This window comes from Cebus imitator, unplaced genomic scaffold (assembly GCF_001604975.1).
Source record: "Cebus imitator isolate Cc_AM_T3 unplaced genomic scaffold, Cebus_imitator-1.0 Scaffold40, whole genome shotgun sequence".
In the NCBI taxonomy this organism is placed as follows: domain Eukaryota; kingdom Metazoa; phylum Chordata; class Mammalia; order Primates; family Cebidae; genus Cebus; species Cebus imitator.
In genome coordinates this window covers 9,649,747-9,660,181 of record NW_016107355.1, presented here as the reverse complement: position 1 = coordinate 9,660,181, position 10,435 = coordinate 9,649,747, and the positions used below count along the sequence as shown (strand labels likewise).

At 35.3% G+C, this 10,435-nt stretch overlaps 1 protein-coding gene across 1 annotated transcript in view; it reads right to left on the bottom strand.

Annotated features, from left to right (window-relative positions):
- Nucleotides 1-660: 660 nt before the first annotated feature.
- Nucleotides 661-10,435, bottom strand: part of ASIC5 (acid sensing ion channel subunit family member 5) — a 41,337-nt gene continuing 31,562 nt past the window's right edge. The window contains exons 7-10 of the mRNA XM_017525954.2: nucleotides 9,446-9,502; nucleotides 8,080-8,248; nucleotides 2,824-2,915; nucleotides 661-1,383 (exon numbers count right to left, since the gene is read on the bottom strand). Of these exons, the coding sequence (XP_017381443.1) occupies nucleotides 1,196-1,383; nucleotides 2,824-2,915; nucleotides 8,080-8,248; nucleotides 9,446-9,502 (506 nt within the window). The 3' untranslated portion in view covers nucleotides 661-1,195. The remainder of the gene's footprint in view (nucleotides 1,384-2,823; nucleotides 2,916-8,079; nucleotides 8,249-9,445; nucleotides 9,503-10,435) is intronic.

Genomic DNA, 10,435 nt, shown 5'->3' with positions numbered 1-10,435 from the left:
AGGTTGCAGCATAGGTTGCAATGGCTGAGATCACACCACTACACTTTATCCCAGGCAAAAGAGCAAGACTCCAACTCAAAAAAAAAAAAAAAAAAAAAAAAAATGGGTAAGTAGAGGAATTGTAACAAAGTCAGAAGCTGAACGCCACATCTGTGGGAGAATTTCTCCAGAGTATTTACCCAAGATTGGGATTTCTGAGTCATGAGATATTCACATTCTTAATGTTGCTACCATCAAATTGCACTGGCCTCATTTCCATGGAACTAGCACTTGCTTTTCATTAAGTTGGAAAACAATATTAAGACTTTTAGAAGTTATTCTCTTGTATCTGGAAGAAATTGCAATAGCACCAAGAATAAATTAAGAGATAGAATTCTTTGACTTATTATTTTTTTGTTTTTTGTTTTTTTGACTTGATCATTATCTCTTAAATATATGTGAGAAGTCCTCTAAAAGTCACCGTTAATTGAATATTCTGAGAGACCAAAAGTAGGTCTATTACCCGAGGGAAAGGGAAAACACTGAAACTCTTAAATTTCCTCTCTGGACTAAATATGTAAATAGAAGTACTTGGGGAAAAAATGAGAAAATGCCATGTACTTTCAACATGATACAGATTTAATTTATTTTCAATTAGATTTATATTAAGTACCACCTGCATGGGAAACATAAATTTCTGTCTCTCCAAAAGACATTTACAATAGAAAACACCAGATGAAAGAGGGAAAAAAAAAGTATGTTGAATCTTAGTGAAAATAAAAATTCTTTAAAACTTTATAAAGCATAAATTATACATATTATTTCTTGAATAAATAAATATTTTGTCTTTTCACATACAATTTATTTATTGGGTCTAGTTTACATAGTCAGTCATAAAGAATGTCTTTTTTTCACTACACTAATATTCATTCATTTTAAAAAGTATATAAGATGTCTGTTACATAATCCTGACTGTTCTAGGTGCAGGGAACACAAAGGTGAAAAAGATAGTGCCTATTTCTTTATTTCTAATATATGTATAAATGTACATACATACAGAGACAAATAGGCAGAAATATTTATAAAAAGATATATATCATTAATGGCTTTTATTGAACTCTCAAAACTATAGCAAAGTGACATAACAATGAATTAGTCATGATAAATCTGAAGGTATCATGAAGAGAAAAGAAAATTATTTTAGCCTAAGTGAATATTAGCACTCCTCTATCCTATTTTTATTTCCCAGATGCTGAGGTGGAGGAGTCCACTGGGTCATGTCAGGTATCTTCAGCAAAAAGAAAATGCATATCCAGTAGAAACTGGTGACTATGTATTCAATAATTTCTATGATTGTGATCAGACTGGCCCCACAAAATAGACCCAGCTGACCACCAAGATCTGCTGTAATAAAAGCAATTTTAAAAAATTAAATGTCATTATTTTTCATAAAAAGCAAATTGAACATTATTAGAAGTTAAATTAGTTGAAGCAAAACATAATCATAACTGATGTGAAGATAGGTTAATAGTATTATTTTAACATTGGATATGAATAAGGTAATAGCAATTGACGATATCAAAGTGATACTCACACAAATCATCATGAAAAGCAGAGAAGAAAAGCAAACATAAAATCTGATTCCAAACATATAACTCAAAGACTTTGGAGGATATAAAATTTAGGTAAATTCATTAGAGAGTCTAGATAATTACAAACTCATTTCTAGGTGTTAAATGAAGAGTAGAAATGTGTCATCCAGATGGCACTACTGGATCATGATGTTTTCCAGAAAATTAAATTCCAGGCAAATTGTGACACCAAGTGTCAAAACTTTATTTCTTTTTATGCATTTATATTTTTCCTTTATCTAAAATATTTCTGATATTTTTAAATTTATATTTCCTGTTTGTGATTTTTTTATTGTGGTGAAATAGATATGACATAATATGTACCATTTTAACCATTTTTAAGCATACAGTACTGTGGCATTAAGTACATTCACGTTGTTATGCAGCCATTCCATTATCATCATCTATTTCCAGGATGTTTTCATCTTCCCTAACTGAAACTCTGCATGCATTACACTCTAACTCCTCATTCTTCCTCTCCTTGGCCCATGACAACCACCATTTTACTTTCCGTCCCTGAATCTGACTGCTCCAGCAGTGCTTTCATAAATAGATTAGATTATTAATCATTATCTCATTGCCCTGGGCCATTCTTAGGACCATTCTGTTTTTGTAAAGTGTGATAATGAAGTATAGGCTTCTCCAAGAGCTTTGGTGAATTTGCATATTTCGTTTATATTCAGGGTCTCAGCTTCAATGTCTGACTGCTCTCACTTTTGCCTGAGTCTAAGGCCCTCTGTCTCTGACATGGACGTGGCTTCCTCTAAGATGTGGTGAGATCTAGGAAATTGGCCATTATATTTATTAAGGTTTGTGTGGAGAAGGCAAGTGAGCAGGCAGTGGTTGTAAACAAAATGCCTAATTTTCTTCCTCAGGTTCTTCTTTTTAAGCCACTCTGGGGTGGTACCCTGTTTGGAGGTATGAGGTGGCTGAAACATTCTACAAGACTCACTTCATGAGGGATCTGAAGGTAAAGTTTGATGTAAATGTGAGTATGAGATGAAATGCCACCAGCATTTTTAAAAATAAAAGTCCATGTAAGTTTGTGTAGTGTTTTCTAGGGAGTGGAAATGTGTCAGATTTAAATAGCAGCTGAATGACAAGTTCAATTGATTCTTGTCCTTCACTGACAAGCTAAACCTTAAATGTGAAAGAAAAAAAAAACTGATGAATTTTTTTTTTTTTTAATAAAAAGCAATTAAATAACACTTACCAAGTAACTCAGACACACTCACTGCCTTTTGCTGCTGGGTTATCTTATAGTTTAGGTCACTATAATTAATTTCAATTTTTACAAGATTCTCCCTAGGGATAAAAAAAGTAGTGTTAATACAGCTTAAGATTGTCAGCATTACTTTTAATTCCCATCAAATAAAAGTAATATTCATTTTTGTTTTAAATACTACTTAATGTTAAACCGGACACATAATTGTTTTTAATATTAATCACGATTAGCAGGATTTAGAAGGCATTTTTGTCATGTGGTTTTTAAGAAAAAATAATTTTCCCCAATAATTTTTCTGCACCTCATTCCTGAGGAACTAGAAAAAGATATTAAATGTAAATATCTACTGAATAGACTGAAGTACTTATAAACATTTAAATGTGTGTTTAATTTTCATTCAAATCTTGGTTCTGTCTTTCGTTACTTACATGACCTTCAAGAAATCACACTAGATTTTTTGAGCCCTGGTTTCCTCATGAGTAGTCAGGATTTTAGAGTTGAGCTCATAGCGTTGTAGTGAGGTGAAATTAAATTATGTATATGCAAAATTGACACAGAACCTGACGTATTTTGAGTGTTCGATGAATAATAATTATTAACTATGTGTTATTAATATACTTAGGCAAAGGCTCTATTTTCCTAATGTCTATTAGAAATTTTTATATGTGACCAGAGTGGCTAAACATCTTTTAAAACACTAATAGCTCATTAGATGGTCTTGGAAGCCGTCACTTTCTCTATCTACAGCCCAGTCCCCTACCTTGAACTTCAATAATATATTCAGTTCATTCTTATGTTTCTACTTGGATGCCTAATAGATGTTTTAACTTTAACATGTTCTAAGTCAAATGCTTCATATTTTCCCTATTTATACTGTAAATTTTCACACTCCATAGCCAATCTATCAGGAAATCCCATTTTTCTGTGTTACCTTCAAAATATATCGGGATTCCTATGACCTCTCACCCCATTCGATGATACTGCCTTTGCCCAAGCCTTCATGACCTCTCACCTGGATTTTTGCAATAGTTTGTTAACTGGCCTTTCTGTTTCCTACTTTAATGCACCCCCACTTCAACAAATAAACACCCTCTATTCTGCACATAGTAACCAAAATATATACATGCAACCTGTCAAACCATGTCACTTTTCTCCCAACTCCACTGCCCACCCCATGCAGAATTCTTAATATACTGTAAGTAAAACTCCTCCATGGAGCTTTGAAAGCCACTACTCTAGGTCTTTGCTCCACTGTCACCTTCTCAGGAAGGACTTTCCTGACCATAATCCACAACACTGAGAACAACCCTCCTTGACCCTAGCTTCCCCAGACTGCTTTTCTCTGCTGCTCCTCCACAGGGCTTAGCACCATCTGACATGACTGTATATAGTGATCACCCAGTTCCATCCCAGTGGACAGAAGCCCAGCAAGGCAGAATTTTTGTCTTTTGTACACTGATGCATCCCTAATGCCTAGAATACTCCTGAGTCCTAACAAATAATAAGTTGTTCCTTAGATATATGTAAAATGGCAAATAAGGGAGCAAATTAAAGATGAAAGCAATAAATGAATGGATCAATATTACCCTCACAGTAATATGAGCTGAAGCAGAAACCAAGCACCTCATGATTTTTAAATGGCAATAATGATTGCCATTAAGAATGAATGCTATTAACAGAGTTTCCTAGAATTATGTAGTGGTCTTTAATACATCTAAGGAACATGGCTATAAATCACTCTCCTTGTTGTTTACAGCTTTTGAAATCAATAATTCCAAGTATACTTAATTCAAAATACATCATTAATATGTTGACTTAATTTCCATTGGTTTAACCCTGGGTAACAGGAGAATGTTCTATGTGTAAGTAGATAATCGGGGAGTATAGTAATATTTACAAGTGATAAAACAGTTGCCTAAGTATCAGAAACAATAAAGTTGTCTTGGAAGTCCAGAAATTTTAGTAATATTCCAATCTCTTTGGCTTCCATTGTACTCCTAATTTGCATGCTCACTGATAATACTGTTTAATTTCCCAAGAACAACATTCATAATCATTTCTAAGCATTATCTGCCTATGATTTGAAAAAGATAAATTCTCCCCCTGCAAAAATATTGTGCTATTTGCTCAACTTCTCTAGGCAGTTGTTTTGTCCAGCCGTTCGGGTCTCACTGAATCTGTGCCTCATGGCAATAGTGAAATTGTTCAGAATTCCACAGAATTTAAGTCCAAAAATATTTGTTTGGGTCAGGGGAGGCACAATTATAAAATAAAAACTGAATTTTTTATTGTATTACAAAATGTTTTTTAAAAAGCTTCCAGATGGCCGGGCTCAGTGGTTCACGCCCGTAATCCCAGCACTTTGGGAGGCCGAGGGGGGTGGATCACAAAGTCAGGAGTTCAAGACCAGCCTGATCAACATGGTGAAACCTTGTCTCTATTTAAATTGAAAAAAAAAAAAAATTGCTTGAACCCAGGAGGTGGAGGTTGCAGTGAGCCGATATCGCACCATTGCACTCCAGCCTGGGAGACAAGAGTGAGACTTCATCTCAAAAACAAACAAACAAAAAAAAACAACCAAAAGCTTCCAGATGCTTGAACATGAGTGCTGCATTAGGGGAATGAGCTAATTTGGCATAGAGAAAACAATTGTACACAACTTTTATTTCAAAATTTGTTAAGTTAGAACAATTTAAAAAATTTACTTGTTTTACTAATGAATTGCCCTAACTTCAGACACAATTTACTGTATCTTCAAGGGTAAACTCCACACTGCCTGCTAGAGTTAAGCTAAGCCCCTCAACATTTTGGGGTCCAGCAGCAGCCACTTGAGACCCTGGATTGGCCATGGAGTAGCATTTATTTCTGTCCCAGGAAGACACACATACAGCTTCATGATGAAGCTAAGGGTTGCTTCTTTTCAAATGGCTGCTGCTAGCATTTCACATTTGCCATCCTGACAAACTGCATTTGTGTCTTCTGATTTACCACTCTCTGATTCCTGGTACCTTTGCACACATCAGTTTCTTGATTGTATGTGTGACTTCTAACTGTCTCTACATAGGAGTTGGGCAACTCCTGAGTCCAGCCACCTTTGTTCAGCTGCTCACCTTAGTCTTCCTGGTAATGGCCTCCGCTATTTAAAACCATGTAAGGTCCTTACATGTACATTATGTGATAGGATTAATTGGAGAACTATTCATAATTATATGGACAGGAGACAGAAACATACTGGGTAGAAGAGGGCGGTTTTCTGGCAAAGGCCCACCCTCAGGCCTGGATACCCCTGGCCCTAAATGACAGCAGACATTTCTGTTTTTGCACCCAAAAAGTTTCCTTTTGGCCCACCACACCCCCTATGCTTCCCCTATATGAAACCCCAATCCCAAGCTCCAGAAGAGACCAGCAGATCACCAAACAAGTGACGGCAAAACGATGAGGCAGAGAAAGAGAAGAGGATGGAGATCTGAACGCCAAGGGGTGTTTGGCCAGGAATGTTCAGAGAAGAGTCTGGCCATAGGCAGCTCAACTCCAAGGAAAGATCACAATCCCACTCCATCCCCCCTTCTGGCTCCCCATCCATTTCACTGAGAGCCACCTCCAGCACTACCTAAAACCTTACAGTCATCCTTCAAGTCCGTGTGTAATCTGATTCTTCTGAGACACTGGGCAAGAGCTCGGGATACAGAAGGCTGTCACACTGGCCCTCTGCCCTTGCGATAACGCAGAGGATCCACTGAGCTTATTAACAAGCCGTCTGTAGACAGCAGAGCTGAACGAGCTTTGTAACCCTGGGGCTGCAGGCACCCACCCCTAGACACTACCATGGGATCTTCGGAGCCCAAAGCACTCCTCCTGGTCTCTGCACCTGCCAGTCTGCATGCTCCCTGTAGGGGTTTGAGCTGCGGGGTTACTAAACAGGCCAGCAACACCCTGTTGCACATTCTGCAAGGGGAATCAGGAAACTCTCCCGTTTCAAGAATATCTGAGTTTTGGAAACAAACAAAAAATAAAACAGCATTAAGATCCTCTTGTTTCCTACATGGTTTTCTTTTCTGATTCACCAATATGTCTCCAAAATCTTGTCTACTTTCTCTGCATATTAAATAATTATGAAACTCAGGAAATTTCTATCCACTAAAAGACACAGGAAGTGCTCTTCTGAGTCATATTTAAATATGTCAGGAACAATATTAAAAGCAAATAAGTTTCCCACATTAAAGCAAAATATATTAATAGATGTCTATGCTGGAGCCAGAAATAAACACAATTGTAAATTTTACAGCAGTTTATCATTTTATCTGCTCTTCGAAATCACTCCATTAGTCCTGTTTTGATGAAAATACATTTTCTTTATGATCTGTAAATACCATTTTATTACCTTGGTGTTTACATAGGAATTTTTTTTTTATTTTATTAAAATAAGTACAAGGCTAACATTGGAATTAAAGCATGCTTTCCAAATTATGTATATGTCTGTGAAAATGTAAATCAACCTTAAGTTAGTTAATATTTTTACTTTAATAGATTTAACTACAGATACCAATATACTATATTGCTGCTTCGTGTCCTAGTCCTAAAAATACAAAGAAACAAACAGAAATGCTAAAGTTGCTTCCCTATTAAAAAAAATTTGTTCTTTATGAAGCTTGATTTGTAATTTTTAAGAGGCAGTACACTGTAGCAGAAAGAGAACGAATTTAATTATCAGTTAATCAGGACACTTGGAATCATGTGTCTGGGTTGCAAATACATGGGGACCAGAGTCAAAGTTCTTGAGTATAACTTCTTTCTGTGCTCCTATCTTCGCAGAACCATTTCCTAAAATACTATGTCCTTCAGCTTCCTCTTCTGTAAAATTAGAATACTAATTTGTTTCATCTACCTTGTACAGATATTAGAAGACTCAAAGTGTATAATGTACAAGTAAGGAGTTTTCATATTTTAAGGCATCCATTGTTATCAGTCAATATTATTATTTTCCCTAGTTTGGACAATAAAGGTTTGATCATGAGCAAATTACTCAAACAAGCATCATTTTCCTTTTCATACAATTAAAGTAAGGAGTTGAAAGATATGATTTTATCTGCTTTTAAAACTCCATGCTTTCATTGTTAATTCAGTGACAAAAGGCATTGCCTCCCTTGATTGATCAGAATTTTATTTCCTGAGTCTATGAGACTTCTTAATAAAGAAAAATAACCTATGTTAATTATCAATAATTTAAAAGACTAGTAAGGTTACCTGATGTATTTTCGGCTTTGATTCAACTTCTTGGAAAAATAGTTTAAAGCTTTTTGACTTGGAAAAGAGGAATAAGAAATAGTGGCAGGGTATTCAGTTTCTTCACAAGAAACAGGGCAACTAGAATTATGTGTTCCCACTGTACATAACTCCTTAAGTTCAATGTGGTCTGAAATGAAAACGAGGACAGGGTATTCAGAGAAGAAAAATATTTCATCATGGGTAGGATAGTTTTATAAAGTTTATCATTTCACTTTCAATGTTAAAAAAAAGTGGTTACCAAGCCCTATCACTACCCTTTGGACCACCTCCCAGTGCCCATTCTCTCTGCTCCTCACTCGTGGTAGAGCTCCTCACACACACACACTCACATACATATACCCTCATATACATAATACTTTCTCACACATGCAAACACACACACTCTTCTGACCTCATTACCCCACAACAGTCCCTCCTGAACTACATTCATGGTGTTTTTCCCCAACCTCTCCCTTCAATCTCCAACAGGGATAAAAAATCAGAAGAAATCTGGCAACATCATTTCAAGTCTATTGGCAGTAATATGGCTTTTGCATATTCAGCCTGTGATCTATTAAAAAAAAAAAAAAAAGATTCCTTCTACCTATAGCCATACCTTGAAATATTTCAGAACCATTGAAAGGAAACTTTTAAATCTATTCCTGCTATCCTGGAGATATTTCCACAATGAGTTATAAGAGCAAGTTTCATAGAACGGTACGTACTGGGATTCCATCTTAATAAAACAATCAAATGACTTAAAGTGGAGGTACATATGTGGAGAAAGTTATGGTAGGATATACTTGAGCGTTATCATTGGTTGCAGGTTAAAGTAAGAGTTATGAAAGCAAAAAAAGGGGGTGCTGTTTAATAAGAACTTGTCCCCAATAAATATGGCATGCACAATTATAATTCCATTAATGAAAAAATGTTATATGCCATGTACATACAATGAAATGAATGAATGAAGGATTATTTCCAAACAATCAGAGAATTCTCAGTAATAAAACTATTTTTACATGATTTCCTTTCTATTCTGTAGCAGTTGAACTATTCACAATAAACACGTTTTATTTGTGTAACAATAAAAAACAGCTAGGACATTTTGATTATAAAAAAGAACAAAACTTAAAAATTCAGATGTGTCTTAGTATCAGAGAGTTTTTGTTTGTTTGTGTGTACTGCCTGTGTTAGCTACTATTTAAAAACACTTTTTAAAAAGATCTTCTCTTATATTCTATATTCTGTTTAATTTCTGGGCTATTCATAGTTTGACTTAATGTCTTGTATTACTTTGAGCAACTTTAATATAAATCCTGAAAATAAAAGTAAATTAAGAACGTACCAAGTGCAGGAGAAACACAGCTGTAGTACTTCTCTAGGTCACATTCTACTCCATTTCCTTAAAAACAATATAAAGACTTGACATTTTGTAAAATGGGTGATCTGACGACAAAAATACCTTTCTTATCTACATCTATCCATCCATTCATCCACCCACCCATTCATCTATATGAACAGTTATTCTTTCATAAGCAAAACTATGGAACCAAGTTAGTACCCAATGACAATATGTGCTGGGAGGAAGAATAATGCTTTTGTTTCTATACTTCTTTCTATCCGTCTCTATCATTCTAAAATCTTTAAGTGGGAAAAATAATTTTAAAATGTAAGTAATTTTCAAATTTAAAATTACTTTCATAGTTCTCACTTCATTTGATGATGTTCACAGTCCTGTGATATGAGAATCTTCATTTTACAGGTAAAGAAACTAAGCCTCAGAAAGTGGCTTGCTCAAGACCACACTGTTAGGGGGCCCTTGGTATATTCTGTATATCTTCCATCCTGCTCCCTCTATCTATTTACACACTCTCTCTCTCTCTCTCTTTTTCCCTCTCTCTCTCTCTCTTTTTCTCTCTCTCTCTCTCTCTTTTTCTCTCTCTCTCTCTTTCTCTCTCTCTCAATGGACGGCCATTCCAGAGGTAGGATGGGGGCAGGTAAGTACCAATATTTAAGTACCCATCATAGATTGTGAGATAAGTAGTAAAATCATATGTATCAGAGCTGGGTTTACTCCTCGGGCTGATTCTATAGCCTTAATCTTTTAACCTTAATACAGTATTTGTCTGTTGCTATAATCCATGTGGCTCAGCAGTTAGCCACAATGTTTAGTCAGTAATCTGGAAAATAACCAAAAGAAAATAACCAAAATAACCAAAGAAAATAACCAAACCAAAGGAAAATAACCAAAGTAATGTTTGTCTAACTATAAGGAAGTGCTCTTTATAAATAAACTGAAATAAGTAAAAAAAAAAAAAAAAAAAAAAAAAAAAAA